Source organism: Eumetopias jubatus, unplaced genomic scaffold (genome assembly GCF_037043125.1).
Source record: "Eumetopias jubatus isolate StellerSeaLion01/CBP00866 unplaced genomic scaffold, mEumJub1_p1.0 scaffold_16, whole genome shotgun sequence".
Taxonomy (NCBI): Eukaryota; Metazoa; Chordata; class Mammalia; order Carnivora; family Otariidae; genus Eumetopias; species Eumetopias jubatus.
In genome coordinates this window covers 71,294,787-71,311,560 of record NW_028274822.1, presented here as the reverse complement: position 1 = coordinate 71,311,560, position 16,774 = coordinate 71,294,787, and the positions used below count along the sequence as shown (strand labels likewise).

The following is a 16,774-nucleotide window of genomic DNA, read 5'->3' as shown; positions in this document are numbered from 1 at the left end:
AGAACAAGGGAAGCCAGACCTTTGCACTTCAGGTCCAGCATGACAGACAGCGGGTGCCTCTTCAGCATCTCCTTGCGTTTGTCATCCAACTGAACTCCCAGTGTGGGTCGCCGGCGTTTCTGGATGAAGGAAAAGCAAAGCAGATAAGCACCACACGATTTCCCCCTTCCTTCTCCCTACAGGCCAGGGACTGCTGCCTGGGACCTGCTGCTTCAACTATCCCAGCTGCCAGGCCCCCAGCAGCCCTTTCTTTCCAACCTCTTTCTTCTGCTTCTAGGGAGAATAGCACCTGCCAACTAGCAGGCCCAGGTGCAGCTGCGTGGCACACTCATGAGGGGAAACAGCTCTTACCGTGGTCTGTTCCTCCTCAGCATCCGAGTCGCTCTCATCATCTGCAACCACAAGGAGTGTCATCTAGAGGTGAGGGGGCTCCCAATGTTCCCTGGAACCAACTATGGGAGACTGGGGGGAGGATCCTGACTACATTACCTTGGGAGTCTTCAGGAGGCTTAAACAGAGCCTTGGCTTCGTCCACACTGCCTTCAATTGCCACAGACAAGGTCTTATCTGTGAGCAAGAAAAAGCTTTGTATGACAGCTGCTGAGGGAAGGAGCTAAGCTATACAAACAGGCTAGCTCTGGGACTGCATTTCTTCTGCCTTTGTCGCAGGTCCTTACTGACTGGGGTCTGAGAGGACAAAAGCTCTTTCTCCAGATGAAGAGGAACACGGTAGGAAACTTAAGTCTTTTTTCCATTGTTTACTCAGAACCACCCAAAGTGCAGCCTTCTGGACAAGCACCACCTGAGACTATGGTGAATGCCTCTCTCTTCAAGCTTATACCAACGCACAATCCCAACCCAGGGCCTAAAGCCACAAAATACTCTTCTGCCAACTGTCTTAAAGGTTCTCATTCAGAACGCATAACTGTCCACATTATGGAAATAACATCTCTCATCTGAGTGCTTCCTCTCTATTCTGTACTACACTAAGCATCTGGCTGGCACCACCACATTTAACTGGGAGGCAGGACAGTGGATAGGTCGGACCCTGTAGTCTAGTCCCAGATCTGAGTCCCTGCCCCACCAATTCCTAAACATCTGGAAAGTTATGTCACTGCTCTGAGCCCCACTTTCTGCATCAGTGAAATCCTGTCTTGACAAAGAGTAGCTGCCCAGGTGGGTGGTGAGGACCAAATGAGCCAATGCTTATAATTATAAAATTATTTTTTTCAAATTAATGTTTAACTTTTGCAGCAACGCTTTGAGAGCCATACATTATAGCCATGAAATGAAAAAATTAAGGCTCAGAGAAGTTAGATACAATAGCCAGAGTAGCTAAGCTAGGATTCAAGACCAGGTCTATTCAACTTGAGCCCAGTGTCTCAAGCACAAATATAAGTGGGCCGGTCCATGCACCAGGACTGACACTTCCCTGGGTCACACCTGGCCTGCCTTTGTGCAGAGAGGTCAAAACAGGCCACCACCCCTCTTGCTCCATTCAAAAGGGTGTACAGATTACAGATAGTCAGAGGAGCCCGAAATGGTTTGCCCGACTGTACTAAGGAGGAACAGCAAACTTCCTCAACCTGGCAGGCCACTGAGATAATACTCCCAGGTGGCCGGCAACTGCTCTGACAGCCCTGCACGAATGAACATACCTCACCCCAAACAAGCTGGATGCCCCCACCAACCACTGGCAAATGCCAAACTATTCTTTTGGGTAACTTAATCCTGAAATTCTACAGTAAAATGGGAAAGGAAACAGGATGGGTTTAAACACAAAAGAAAAGAAAATTACTCACCCTGTCTAGGGGGCTGGGAGGATTTCATATGAGCTGATGATGGAAACAAGAAGGAGAACAAAAGGGAGGGAGAGGACCAAAGGACCAGAAAAACACAAGAAGAGAGACAGTAATGTGTCGGTGCCCATGGCTGGGAGGAGAGGCATGCACCTGTGCGATACATATCTGTCTGATGCGATGGGGTGAAGAAGAAAAGTTTAGGTGCTGGGTAAAAGCTGCAGGAAGGCAAAGGTTAGGGTCTCCAAAAACTTTTCAAAATCCTAGTGAAGTAAAGGGCTGCCCTTAAGCTTAAAGCAGAGACATCTTCCCACTTGGTAATTCACTATAATGACATGCAGCTTGTTTGGGCTTGGTGAAAGCCTAGGAAAGCTGCCTGGGACCTGTGTTGACCAACTCCTCTCTCTGAAGCGGAGCAAGAGGTGCCGATCCACCTGCCAAGCGTGCCTTGATGAGGTGAGTGTCTGGGAGCCCAGACAAGCTGCCTGGGCACTGCACTCAACAGCTGACCAGCCAGGCTCATCAAAGATTCAAAGCCATCCATTCTGAAATGCCCACCAGGTTAGTCTAGCCTCAGGCCAGCTGGTCAAAGCAGCCATGCTGGGTGGTGCGGCGGTGGGGGGCAGCATCTGTCACCTGTGGGCTTCTGGCAGGACCAGGGTGCTTTCCTCGGCGGGCAGGGCTTCCAAATGACTCAAACGGCCAAGGCTGCTGCTCCCACAGCCCCTCCTCCTCACCCACCCCCCATACTCACCACAGGCCTGCCCATATGCAGTGGCTTGAACAAAGAGGACATAGAGGGGAGGTGGCAGGTGTCTAGCTGTCTCATATTGCTTGTGAGCCTGGTCGAACGGCATGAACAGGTACTCTTGCACGGGGAGGGAAGCCTGCATGCAACAAAAGAAGGGTTTTTCTTTTCTCTTTTTAGGCAGTCCACATATGAAGAGGTGGCTGCTGAGTTACCCTAATAGCTTTTTATTTACTAAAAATACATAAGGTAACAGAATAGGTAGACAAAAAGTCAATACACAAAGATCAATTTATATAAGCAGCAAACAGTAAGAAAATGAACTTATAAAAAGAGCCATTTCCAATAGCATCGAGAAAACATCAACTACCTAAGAATAAATAAGTGAAAAGTATGTAAGCCTCTACACAAAGGTCTGAGAAATGAAAAATCTAAATGAATGGAGATATATACCATGTTAATGGTCTGGAAAACTCAATAATACCTTGAAATCAGTTCATCCCAAAGCGATCTACAGATTCAATGCAATCCAAGTCTAAATCCCAGCAGGTGAAAATCGACTAGCTGATTCTAAAACTTATTATGTTAAATGCAAAGGACCAGGGTGCCTGGGTGGCTCAGTTGTGTAAGCATCTGCCTTCGGCTCAGATCATGATCCCGGGGTCCTGGGATTGAGCCCCACACTGGGCTCCCTGTTCAGCGAGGAGCCTGCTTCTCCCTCTCCCTCTGCCTCTCCCCCCTCCTGTGCTCTCTCCCTCTCACACTTGCTCTGTCAAATAAATAAATAAAATCTTAAAAAAAAAAAAGTTATGGTAAATAAGCCAGTATGGTACTGGTACCTGGATAGACAAATAGACCATTCACAAACCTACATGGACATTTAAGACAAAAGTGGCACAGCAGAGTGGGGAAAGAATGGTCTTTTCAATAAATGACCCAGCTGAATACCAACGTGAAAAAAAAATGAATCTGACCCTTACCTCACACTAGGTACAAAATTCCCTTCCAGGAAGCCTAGGAATCTAAATGTGAAAGACAAACAATAGAGCTTCTATTAAGAAAACAAGAGAATATCTCCATGACTTTGGAAACAGAGATAAATTTCTTAAACAGGACACCAAAGCACTAACCATAAATGAAAACACTGATAATTAGATCATATAAAAATTAAGAACATCTGCTCATTAAAAGATACCATTATGAGAGTGAAAAAGAAAGTCACAAAATATCTGCAAAAGATTCATCTTCAGAAAATATAAAGAAGTACAAGCAAAAGACTTGAACAGGCCTTTCACAAATGAGGTAATCCAAAAGCTAATAAGCATATAAAAGGGGCTGTAGTGCAACATCACTGGTCCTCAGGGAAAAGGAATTTAAAACCATAAGCAATGCCCTCCAGAATGGCTAAAATTAAGAAGACTGACAATTATCAAGTGTTGGTGAAGATGGGCAGCAATTAGAACTTTCATATGGTGCGGGCGCCTGGGTGGCTCAGTTGGTTAGGCGACTGCCTTCGGCCCAGGTCATGATCCTGGAGTCCTGGGACTGAGTCCCGCATCAGGCTCCCTAGTCAGCAGGGAGTCTGCTTCTCCCTCTGACCCTCCCCCCTCTCATGCTCTCTCTCAAATAAATAAATAAAATCTTAAAAAAAAAAAAAAGAACTTTTATATGGTGCTAGGGGAATTTTGTAAATCAGTGCAATCACTTTAGAAAACTGTTTCAGTATGTGCCAAAACTAAATATATGCCTAGCATATACCATTCCTAGGAATATATTCAACAGAAATATGTACACACAGGCACCAAAGGACAAAGAATGCTCATAGCAGCATTATTCACTAGCCCCAAACTAGAAGAACCCACAATCAAACACTAAGTATCAATGAAAATAAATGAACTCCTGGTGTTCACAATATAGACAAATCTCACAAACATAATGTTGAGCAAAAGAAGCCAGACTCATGTGTATATGATTCCATTTGTGTAGATTCAAAAATGGGCCAAACTAACCTATGATATTAGAAGTCAAGATAATGGTTACAGGGGCGTGGGAGGATACAGTGACTGGAAGGGGAAATAAAATTGCTTCTAAAAAATCAATACTGGGGCGCCTGGGTGGGTCAGTCAGTTAAACGTCTGTCTTCGGCTCAGGTCATGATCCCAGAGTCCTGGGATCGAGCCCCGCATCAGGCTCCCTGCTCAGCGGGGAGTCTGCTTCTCCCTCTCCCTGCCGCTCTGCCTACTTGTGCTTGCTCTCTCTGTGTCAAATAAATAGATAAAATCTTTAAAAAAAAATAAAAAGTCAATACTGTTTTTTTTCTTGATTTGGGTGCCAGTTACAGAGATGTGTTCACTTGTGAATAATCACTGAGCTATACACTTATGAACTGTATGCTTTTCTATACATAACATTGTTCTTTTAAGTGTAATATACGTGCATTGTTTTAAAAAGTTGTATTCGGGGGCGCCTGGGTGGCTCAGATGGTTAAGCGTCTGCCTTTGGCTCAAGTCATGATCCCAGGGTCCTGGGATCGAGTCCCGCGTCGGGCTCCCTACTCCTTGGGAGCCTGCTTCTCCCTCTGCCTCTCTCTCTCTCTCTTTCATGAATAAATAAATAAATAAAATCTTTGCCAAAAAAAAGTTGTATTCGGGGCACCTGGGTGGCTCAGTCAGTTAAGTATTCAACTCTTGATCTCAGCTCAGATCCTGATCTCAGGGTCATGAGTTCAAGACCTGCACTGGCTCCACAGTGAGTGTGGTGCCTACTTAAAAAAAAAAAAAAAAAACTTGTATTCAAGTTTATAAAAGCAAAAACTCCCAGGGGCACCTGACTGGCTCAATTGGTAGAATATGTGACTTTCGGTCTCGGGGTCAATGCCTCACATTGGGCATAGACTACTTTAAAAACAAAACAAACAAACCTCCCAGTCCCCAAACCCCAAAGTAATTGTTAAAGATCTGGTATGAATAGTAACTCTTTTAAGAATACACTGGACTCACAATGTATATATTCATATGGATACGTTATAAACAAAGGTATACAATGAAATAGTACTTTATGTCCCACAGTGGGCACTGTTTTGTTTAATTATATGATAAATCTTTATTCTGTCCAATTATTTTATCAGTGTAATGATGTTCTGTATTTCCAATACAGCTGTAAGGCTGTGCCATACAAGAATTTAGTTAACCTGTACCCTACTTAGGCATGTTTAGAGAGACGGCAGTTAATAGGAAAAATTAAGGCGTGCCTGGGTGGCTCAGTCCATTAAGCATCCAACTCTTGATTTGGGCTCAGGTCATGATCTCAGGGTCGTGAGATCAAGCTCTGCATTGGGCTCTGCATTGGGAGTAGAGCCTGGGTGTCTCTCCCCATCTGCTCGTCTTCCCACACTCTCTTGCTCAGATAAATAAACAAAATCTTTAAAAAAAAAAAAAAAGGAAAAATTAAGTACAACCCACATTTTTAGTTTGTTTTCTTTCTGTCCTATTATGAAGTGCTACTGAGACTATTTGTTAATAATCCTAATTCTATGCCTAGAGTTGAAGGGAGGAAATGTACATCTTGCCAAATCCTAGAAAAGGGAATTTTTTTATTTCTCTAGGGTCCTTTTGCAAAGTTCCTCCGTATTAACCATTTACTCTACTACATAAAACTATGAGAATTTAGAGGGGTGCCTGGTTGGCTCAGTTGGTAGAGCATGTGACTCTTGATCTCAGGGTCTTGAGTTCATGCCCCATGTTGGGCATAGTTGTTTACTTAAAAAAAAAAAACAAAAAACAAAACCTTAAAAAAAAAAACAGAACTATAAGGATTTAGAGCAAATCTGGCCTCACAAATAAAAATCAGGTCACCTACACAGAAAAACATTACATTTACATTACATTGTAAAGTGGGAATTTTTCCTCTGAAGGTACCTAACAGCTTTCGAATATGAGAAAAGTTCTCTTCAGAGAGAGTACATCTGCTGAACATCTGCCCCCAAGGTGCAGTCAGGGAGTCTAACAGACATCCACAGAAGCAGGCTTAGATGTCTAGAGGCTGTGGGGCTGGTGGAAACCATTCTGGGAGTAAATTAAACCTAGAGTTTGCAGAAGTATTTTACCTGGAAGAAGCTCTGGGAGAAAAAGAAAACATCCCAGGTAAATGTGTGTCTATGTTCCTGAGCCCACACGGCAGCATCTCTTCCACCCAGGACACAACCTTACCGTACTGGCTGGGTAGAAACTGCAAACAGGACAATCCTTGCACTGGGCTCTGACACCCACTAGGGAAAACCCAAAGGGATACATGGCTGCTGGAGGCCTCAGGTCAGCAAGGTCTCACTGGGTGCTGAAGGCAAAGCAAAAGGCCAATGTTGGGGAGTATATGGGGGAGAGTCTCACCTGCATGATGCTATTGAGGCGAGGCTGGAGGCTGCTTAGGTACTCCTTCTTCACCTCAATCTCCTTAAGGATCTTTTCCTTGTTGGACAGGCACTCCCGGTACTTCTCTGCCAGCCTATTGGGAAAGGAGAGACCACTGTCACTCGAAGCTCCTCAGAGATCTCCAAACACACCTGACTGTCACAATCCACCTAATGACAGTAGTCATGATTAACTAATGTTTACCTACTACTTAGTATGTGTTAAGCACTTGGAGAACTCTTTATAAGCATTATTGCATTTAATCCTTATAAAAATCCTGGAAGATAGGGACTCTTCTTTTCCCCAAAGGAAGAAACAAAGGCTTAAGGAGGTAGGTAACTTGCCCAAGGTCATCCAGCTAAAAGCAAGTACAGAGCTGGGCTTTGAATCCATGCCTGCGGCTCCAGAGGTTCTGCTCATTAACCACTAGGGAATATCCGTGTCATTTCCTGTTCCCTTTCTTACCTCTAAGGTCTAGAGCCAAAACTTTCACAAACATGTGGACCTAGCAACTATAGTACCCAAATGAGCCCCACAGACTGGCCTGAGTGGGACAGGGCGGTGATGGATTCTGGACCACAGGAATACAACACTCATGGCTTAGCCTGTGCCAAGGCAAGCCATGTACTGGACAGGCGACTGATGGGGCAGCCCCAACTGCTAACAACCTGACACCAATTCCATAAGCACACACTTAGTGCTTATTAAATTTGTAACATGGACCAAAGGCAAAGAATACATTCTATAACAGGAAAAAAAAAAGGAATAAAAACACCTGCTTCTCCAGGGGAAAACAGAGCAGATGTGTCAACCAAAAGCCCTAGAAATGGTACGAAAACGTACCAATATGGGGAAGAAAGTCACTATAACGAAAGGGATGCAGCCATGAAAGACTCAGTATGAAAAATACACTATCCCCTTAAAAAGACCTAGATTAAATTACACAATATAGATGTTCTATTTACAATTAATAAATAAAAGATCTTTATTAGTACGGGAAATTTTTATATGTAAAGATGCTCTTTGAAGCATAAAATATGATAGCAAAAAAGTGGTAACTAAAAGTCCAATCCAACAGAGGAAAGATTATGTAAATTGTAATTTGTCTATACACAGGAATGCCATGCAGAACCTTCTAAAATAATGCCTGCAAACCTTTAAAGTACCACAGGGACAGTCTTAGAGGCAGAGGAAAAAGCAAAAGAAAAAAATCAAATTTACAATACAAAAGGTATTTAGGTCTCAGGTGTTAAAATTTTAAAGAAAAAGTTACTTCAATTTTCTTTTAATAGCCATAAGCAATTCCAGCCCCACCCATGATGCTGTTGGTCAAGTGTGAATTAATCACAAAACGGGATTTGGTCTTAAACCATTCTACTGGTTCCAGAACTTTGCTGTATGATTGTGGGTCGTGCATGACAAAGCACTGTCCTCATAGTTAAGGGTCTGTGTCTGCACAGGTTAACAAGGTCAGGAAAGATACACAACCTTTTCCGCTGTTCCAGCTCCCAGTCCAGACGTGCAAGGGTTTGCTGGTGGGGGTCTCCCATGGTGACTTCAGCCTTGCTAATATCTGGTGGAGCCTCCTTATAAAATTCCTCTAAACTGACCAAATCAATTTCTTCATGCTTTGACCTGCAGGGAAAAACTAGATGTCAAGTTGCTGTTCTCAGGATCCCAAACCGTGGATTAAGTGGGCCCACAGTTCCCTCCATGTATGCTTACTTAGCCCTGCTCTACAACTACCCAGGAACCTGGAATCCAGTCTTCTCAGCAAATGCTCATTAGTAAATTGTTTCATTTTTTTTTTTTAAAGATTTTATTTATTTATTTGAGAGAGAGAGAGAACGAGAGATAGAAAGCACGAGAGGGAAGAAGGTCAGAGGGAGAAGCAGACTCCCTGCTGAGCAGGAAGCCCGATGTGGGACTCGATCCCGGGACTCCAGGATCATGACCTGAGCCGAAGGCAGTCGCTTAACCAACTGAGCCACCCAGGCGCCCCAGTAAATTGTTTCATTTTGAAGCGAGGTAGTTGGTGACATACCATAGGATCCTTATCGATGGTGTCCAACCTTTTTATCCATGAATTAGCTGAAGACCTGGAAGGGATGCTTTTCAAATTTACAGATGTCTCAAATTTATAGATGTCTCCAAGCTTAGCAAAAGAGGTAAGAACTGAAAGAGTCAATAAAAACACTACGGTCTAGATCTAGGCTGCCAGGTTGAAACCAAGAATTGGAAACGGGAAAAAAAAGTAAGGGTCTGCACGGAACTTCAAAATATTAACTGCATGAGCATGGGATGAGGAAAAGCCAGTATAATGATCTAGAGGCTTCATCTGTTGAATATATAGTAACTCAGAAGAAAAGAAACCCAATTCTTTTTCCCGTGTTAACATAGGAGTGCACAAGTTGTGGACAGATGATGGTAATAACAGCAGCTACCAGGTATTAAGCCAGCCTCACCTCACTTATTTCTCACAATAACTCACCAAATGGGGATTTCTATCTCCATATCTCAAATGAGATGGAGACTTCCACAGTCGAGGAGCTTGCCCAAGGTCACAAGCTAGTGAGTGGCAGAGCTGGAATTTGAATCCAAAAAGTCCGACCAGGGCCAAGGGTGGTCACCCACCTCTCCACAGGCCAGGGTTCTATTGTATTCTGCATTTGTCAGCTTTCATCTGAGTGATGGAATTTTAATACCTTTTTATTTTTAAGTCGTTTAAGATACACAGGAACTTTCAAAAATAGTACTGAGAGTTTATTTCCTCTGTGTATCCTTCTCCTGGGTTCCTCCAATGATAGTATCTACACATAGTACATTGTCAAAACCAGGAAACTGACAATGACACAATACTATTAACTCAGGCACAAACCTGATACAGATCTCACCTCTATTAGTATTTAACTATTATGACATGATGAATTTGTAAAGCAGATAAAGATACCACTCAAAAATCAGCATAATTATAAAAAATACACCAGACTCAATGACTGATATGCCCCTCTCATCCCAAGTTTACTACAAATAAAACCTGCCTCGGGGGCCTGGGTGGCTCAAACAGCTAAGCGTCTGCCTTCAGCTCAGGTCATGATCTCAAGGTCCTGGAATCAAGTTCCACATCGGGCTCCTTGCTCAGCAGGGAGTCTGCTTCTCCCTCTTCCTCTGCTCCTCCCCCCAGCCCCCACTCATGCGTGTTCTCTTTTTTTAAGATTTTATTTATTTATTTGACAGAAAGAGAGAGAGAGAGAGCACAAGTAGGCAGAGAAGCAGGCTCTCCGCTGAACAGGGAGCCCAACTCGGGGCTCGATCCCAGGACCCTGGGACCATGACCTAAGCCGAAGGCAGCTGCTTAACCAATAAGCCACCCAGGGTCCCCCCTCTCTCAATCTCTCTCAAAAACAAAACCAAACCAAAAACCAAACAACAATAACAAAACACCTGCCTCTTCTCAGTCTGCACAAGGTCTTACCAAGCAAGAATACATTCCCTTCTCTTTCTCTGTCTACTTCTTTCTTCCTACTCATCTCTCAGCTTGGATTTGCTAAGAGGCATTACATTTTAAGATCGACACTGAAAAACTATAGTTTGTTCACCCAAAGGCAGCGAAGTGGCAAGAAGTTCAGCTTCCAAAGAATAAAATCCAGTTGCAAAAATGAATGGCTGCAACTTTAGAAAGGAAAAACTGGGCCAAAAGGTTAAAAAGATTTGACTGGAAGGGAGTTGCTCCCATGCAAGGTGCCCAGGAATCAAACTGGTAATGTAAAGGCCCCTGCTAGAGAAAAACTGCTTTTGACCAGGTGCAGAGCTCAAAACTTAAAGAAGTCAGACAGGCTTCTGAGGTTTTTTGTGCAGCCTGAAAACACTGCTTCCAATTCTCCCACTCAAAGTGATCTATTCACCTTCGTCCCAGATCCTGCAGTCTCCAAGCCCATCTGATTTTTTTTTTTTAAGGAGCCTAGCTCACACTGAGCTACGCAGGAAAAAGCAGTTAGCAACACACTATTTTGCCAAAGGGTGTTCTCCAAAACTCACTTAAACTCCAGACATTTGGTGATCTCTTTCTGCAGGTGCATCACCTCATACAACAGGTTCTGCAGCTGCAGGTGATAGGCGTCTACTTTCTGCTTGGCCTGAAAGGAGGACAAGGTCAGAGGTGAGTGGGGCAAGTCAGGTCAGACAGAAGCAAATACAGGGAAGAGGTAAAGGGGATTAAGAAGGGAATGTGGGAAAGAGTTGGAGAAGGAGGATTAAACTTCTCAATTTCTACCTCATGGGTCTGATCTCTTCCTTTCTTCAACCTGATGTGGGCTAATCGATTAAGCTTCTTTAGAGTCATGAAATGCACACAGCTCTGGATCCTCCGATCTTCTATCTCAACTGCCTGTAGGCAAAGAAAACCGGTAAAGATCTTGTCAACAGGTGCTGGCTCAGCTTCCTTCAGCCCCTCACTGCTGACCCATCCCCACCCACAACCAAAAACAAATACTGGAAGGAGCTCAGAACCAAGAGACATGTCAGTGGGAAATGGAAGAATGACTGTATAAGGAAAATGCTTACAGTTCCCAGGCGAAAAAAAAAAAATTTCTACCTGAAGTAACAGGGATTGAAGATAGAGCAAGTGCAGCCAATGCACAATTAATATCTGTCCCTATGTACTGTATACAGAGATCCTAGCGATAGCAACACCCTGCCATACAATTTGACCTCTGTGAATGACATTACAGAATAACTTAAATGAAAATGGCAGAATTACAGCTGTAAAGCGTGGCTAGAGTAAAATACAATGTAATAATCATAATAATATTGGACAGTATAAGCACAAATAAGGGAGATTCTTGGAAATATATAGGTTTTGTTTTTAGTCACTGTTTAGTTCCTTTGTCCCAAAGTCTGGTTCATTCATTTAAAGTTAATAATTTCATTTCTGGTCTCTATGACATACTTGTACATGTTCATCCTTAAAACAACAAAGGAATTTACACGTATCATCATTTCTCAAAACCTAGCAAAATGCCTAGCATGTAATATCAGTTAGATGAATTATCAAATTACAGTTATGAGAAAAATTGTCCTGTACTTTTGTTACTGTAATTGGTGGTTGGATGGTGATGCCATGTTCCCATAGGTTAACGGGCACATCTCTGGAGCTCCCAGACTCCAACCACCTGATCATGGCTAGGACAGAAGACCAAGATGAGGAAGGGCTCTGATGGGTGCAAAACAAGTCCATCCATGCAAACCCACCAGGTTCATGTCTGCCCAATCCTAGTCCCACTCCTTACCACATCCTTGCCTCCTCTGCTCTTCAGGTCCTGGATCTCAGCCATGAGCCTCTGTAGCTCCTGGCATGTGTACTTATACAGTTCATAGTCTCTGCCAGGGTCCCGCAGGTCCACTTCAGCCTCCTCGCTGTAGTATTTACCTTCCTGTGGAGGCAAGGATACAGGCTTTGGGTGGGAAATAAGAGTCTCCCTGTTGGGACCAGGGACACTGGGCTGAAATCAGTTAACAGTGAAACCCCAAATCAGGTCTCTAAAAAATCTGGTCCTCAAATCAAATGTTTTCCTTCTTTTCAAAATGGAAAAGAATTCATTCCTCTTTTCTTCTTTCTAATTATAAGGTAATGAATGCTTGGTGTCAGAGACTCAAAACATAGTGAGAAGTATCAAAAACAAAATGAAAAGTTGCCTGTAATCTCACCTCCCATCCTGAAATAACTATTTTTAATACTGTGGATAAACACAAATTTTTATTTTTTTTAAGATTTTATTTATTTATTTGAGACAGAGAGAATGAGAGAGCACATGAGAGGGGGGAGGGTCAGAGGGAGAAGCAGACTCTCTGCCGAGCAGGGAGCCCGATGCGGGACTCGATCCAGGGACTCCAGGATCATGACCTGAGCCGAAGGCAGTCACTTAACCAACTGAGCCACCCAGGCGCCCACAAATTTTATTTTTAAACAAAATGGGATCATACTATCCATGCTACTTTTTGCAATTTCTTATCCCAATAAATTTAAATACCTATCAAAATGGCTGCGTGATAATCCACCATATAGATGAACCAGGATTCATTTAACTATATTCCTACTGATGAGTGTTTAGATGGTCAAATCAAGCTTTAGCAGAGGCTAAAATATCATAACTGGTCACTTAGCCTTTGGAGTGAACGGAACACATTTCATAAAGAGAGAGTCCACTATAGTTAATAATCCTGCATTGCATATTTAAAAGTCGCTAAGATAGTAGGTCTTAAAAGTTCTCATAACTGAGTGGCTGAGTGGCTCAGTGAGTTAAGTGTCCAACTCTTAATTTCAGCTCAGGTCTTGATCTCAGGGTTGTGAGTTCAAGCCCCATGTCAGGCTCCACACTAGGCGTGGAGCCTACTTAATTAAAAAAAAAAAGTTCTTATCAGAGGAAATAAAAATTTTAACTACACATAGGGATGGATGTTAACTAGATTTTTGTGGTGATCATTTCACAATATATACAGATATCAAATGTTGTACACCCTAAATTAATATGATGTTATATGTCAATTATATCCCAAAAAAAAAAGAACCAATGCCTGCAATGGGTAAGGTTTTTTGTTAATCTAGATTTCCTAAATCTGAGGAAAACATCATTTTCTACTTAAATTCAAGCTCTTATGTTTCTCTATTCTAGCTTAAAAAAAAAAAAGTAGGGTGCTTGGGTAGCTCAGTCAGTTAAGTATCTGCTTTCGGTTCAGGTCATGATCCCAGGGTCCTGGGACAGAGCCCTGCATCAGGGAGCCTGCTTCTCCCTCTCCCTCTGCCCCTCCCCTCATTTGTGCTTGCTCTCTCTCAAATAAATAAATAAAATCTTAAAAATAAATAAATAAAAAATAAAGTAACGAAACAATCAAAACAATTAAGTTATCAATTAGCTTGACAGATTCAAGGACAGAATAACAGTAAAAGGAAGAACCTGCTGACCACATGAGCTCTCAAGCCACAGAAGAGATTCTGTGGGGCTGTCGTTCTGATACTATCTCAGTAGCAGACCAGGGATGCCACATCTCCAATCACCAGTGGTGTGCTGCAGATACTGGCTTCTTCTGACCATCAGGAAAAATGGAGACCTACACCATATTAGAACGCAATCTTTGTTCAGGCACTATTTATGTCTAACATAGGCTTGTTGGTTCTTGGGATGCTGCAGCTAAACCAGATGTAAATACTCAGGTTTGTAGAACCAAGGGAAGTCCAGGCACCTGGTCAAGCAGAGGCCACCTGGAAGGTTGTCCCTGTGACCCTCAGCTGCTGCAAACTCACAGCTAGGTGCTTGGTCACGAGCTGTAATTTCTCAGCAATGTGGCAGCCCTGGCTGATCTCACCTGCTCTGTGTCAGAACGGTTACGCTTCCCTTCAGCTGGAGCTCCATCACTTCGGATCACTTTGGGCTTCCGTTTTTTGCTTGATTCTGATGACATGGTTGTTTGGTGAGGTCAGGAGGAAAAAGCAGAGACCTGTTAAAAGGAGGAAACTTTTAAGATTTTTCAGAGTTGGGGGCACCTGGGTGGTTCAGTTCAGTCGGTTAAGTGTCGGCCTTCGGCTCAGGTCATGATCCCAGGACCCACATCGGGCTCCCTGTTCCGTAGGGAGCCTGCTTCTCCCTCTCCCACTCCCCCTGCTTGTGTTCCCTCTCTCGCTGTGTCTCTCTCTGCCAAATAGATAAAATCTTAAAAAAAAAAAAAATTTTCTTTTTCAGAGTTGGAATTGGGAGATTTTCCTGGAGTCAGAATACTGAAGTCTAACTAGTAGTTCTGGCCACTTATACCCTTGTTAACTCAAAAAAAAAAAAAAAAAGTCACTAAACCCTCTAAAGCCTCATTTTAATCCTCTGTAAAAGTGGGGAGGGGTGCCTGGGTGTCCCAGTCAGTTAAGCCGCTGCCTTCAGCTCAGGTCATGATCCCATGATCCCAGGGTCCTGGGATCCAGCCCCTTGTTGGGCTCCCTGCTCAGTGGGGAGACTGCTTCTCCCTCTCCCCCCTGCTCGTACTCTCTCCCTCTCTCTCAAATGAATAAATAAAATCTTTTCAAAAATAAAAAAATAAAAAGAGAGAATGAGGCGCCTGGGTGGCTCATTGGCTAAGCAGCTGACCCTTGATCTCAGCCAGGTCTTGATCTCAGGGTTGTGAGTTCAAGCCCTACATCGGGCTCTGTGCTAGGTGTGGAGCCTGCTCAAGATTCTCTCTCCCTCTGCTCTGCCCCCGCCACCACCGTGAGCACACTCTCTAAGGGGGGAATCAGCCCTCAGCCTGTCCAAAAAAAACTCACCTTTTCCAGCTCCACCTCCTTTAAAGGCACCACAAACCACATCCCTGACTAAACTCAGCCTAGCATATATACACGTTCCAATATTATTGATTGATCACCGCATGCTGGACCTGATCTAAGCGCTTTAAGCATATGTTCTCACTAGATCCTTATAAGAAAACTTTCAGATAAGAACAAGTACCATTTTATGGATGAGAACATTGAGGTTCAGAAAGGTGAATGAGGTGCCGAAGGCCACACAGAATATGCTAAAGCTTGGGTCCATCTGATGCCAGATCAGTGCTCTTGACAACTACATTATTTTGACACCAGTGTGTCATGCTACCATCTCACTTGGCAATGCCATCAAATTTTTGGTTGGTCCTAAAATTTAAAAGAATGGAACCTACATTTCATGGGACTTGAGTCACAAAGCATCCTCCCTCTGCTACCTCTCCTGGTTGTCACCACAGCCCTGAGGTTGGCAGCACTATACCCCTCACCCCAACAAATCTGTCACCAACAATTACTGAAGGAACTAACAGCTCATGGTAGTGAGTCAGAGAAGCCCTGAGTTGGAGTCTCCACGCTACTGTTTTACTGCTATGAATCCTGGGACAAGTTGCTTCACTGTTCTCTGGGCCTGCTTCCTCACAGATCAAAAGAGAGTAACAGTCCCTACCTCAGGGGTTGCTGTGGACAGTGACACAGGAGGCACTCCGCTGGTGAAGGTGATGATGACCTAGGACTGGGGCTTTAGATGGTACATGGGTGATCTGAAATAATGTTGAACACCTAAGGAGAAAGTTAATCCCCTTTCAATTCTTTTTAGAAACTTCTGATTGCTTCAAGGAGAACATCTCATTTCCCTAGTTTGTCTTTAACATCTGTGAACAACCAATGTTCCTTTGTTAACGAAAGGACTCTGTCTCAGAGCCTTAGACAATGAAATCTAGCCAGAATTAAGAATGTTTTCATGTTAAATATATTAGTTCTTATCACTACCTTCTACATAGGACAAGTCTCCATTCAGGAGAGAGACTTAAAATGTTCTCTTAAAGAAAATTTACGTTTAAGAAGTAAAAGGTGACTCGACCAAAAACCTTTAGCGAAGGGGCGCCTGGGTGGCTCAGTTGTTAAGCATCTGCCTTCGGCTCAGGTCATGATCCCAGAGTCCTGGGATCGAGCCCCGCATCGAGCCCCGCATCGGGCTCCCCGCTCCACGGGAAGCCTGCTTCTCCTTCTCCCACTCCCCCTGCTTGTGTTCCCTCTCGCTGTTTCTGTCAAATAAATAAATAAAATCTTAAAAAAAAAAAAAACCTTTAGCAAAGTCTTAAACGGTAAATTGGGCACAACCCACAAAATTGGGACGCGAAAGGCTGAAATGTGGGAAATCCCGACTTCGGAAACCCAGTAAAGAGAGCCCGGCACACGTAAGCACACAATAAATGTGAGCTATTATCACTACCACCTTCGACATCGACATCATCGTCGTCACCTAGAGGCTACCATGCGGGGCCCGATTCTGCTGCAGCCA

The 16,774-nt window shown here is 43.6% G+C and overlaps 1 protein-coding gene across 9 annotated transcripts in view; it reads right to left on the bottom strand.

Annotated features, from left to right (window-relative positions):
- Window positions 1–16,774, bottom strand: part of THOC5 (THO complex subunit 5) — a 41,433-nt gene that overhangs the window by 24,376 nt on the left and 283 nt on the right. For 4 of the 9 annotated variants that reach the window (XR_003612513.2, XR_015766996.1, XM_028124621.2 and 1 more), the window contains exons 2-13: window positions 15,920–16,032; window positions 14,316–14,447; window positions 12,242–12,385; window positions 11,227–11,340; window positions 10,992–11,089; window positions 8,442–8,588; window positions 6,933–7,047; window positions 2,554–2,686; window positions 1,803–1,835; window positions 490–567; window positions 352–392; window positions 20–119 (exon numbers count right to left, since the gene is read on the bottom strand). Coding sequence is in view for 7 of the 9 variants with exons in the window: in XM_028124621.2 (XP_027980422.1) it covers window positions 20–119; window positions 352–392; window positions 490–567; window positions 1,803–1,835; window positions 2,554–2,686; window positions 6,933–7,047; window positions 8,442–8,588; window positions 10,992–11,089; window positions 11,227–11,340; window positions 12,242–12,385; window positions 14,316–14,411 (1,099 nt within the window). In the remaining 2 variants the exon portion in view is untranslated. Of the gene's footprint in view, window positions 1–19; window positions 120–351; window positions 393–489; window positions 568–1,802; window positions 1,836–2,553; window positions 2,687–6,932; window positions 7,048–8,441; window positions 8,589–10,991; window positions 11,090–11,226; window positions 11,341–12,241; window positions 12,386–14,315; window positions 14,448–15,919; window positions 16,033–16,708; window positions 16,769–16,774 lie in introns of those variants that run through there. The other 5 variants (XM_028124624.2, XM_028124626.2, XM_028124623.2 and 2 more) reach the window with 4 other exon arrangements.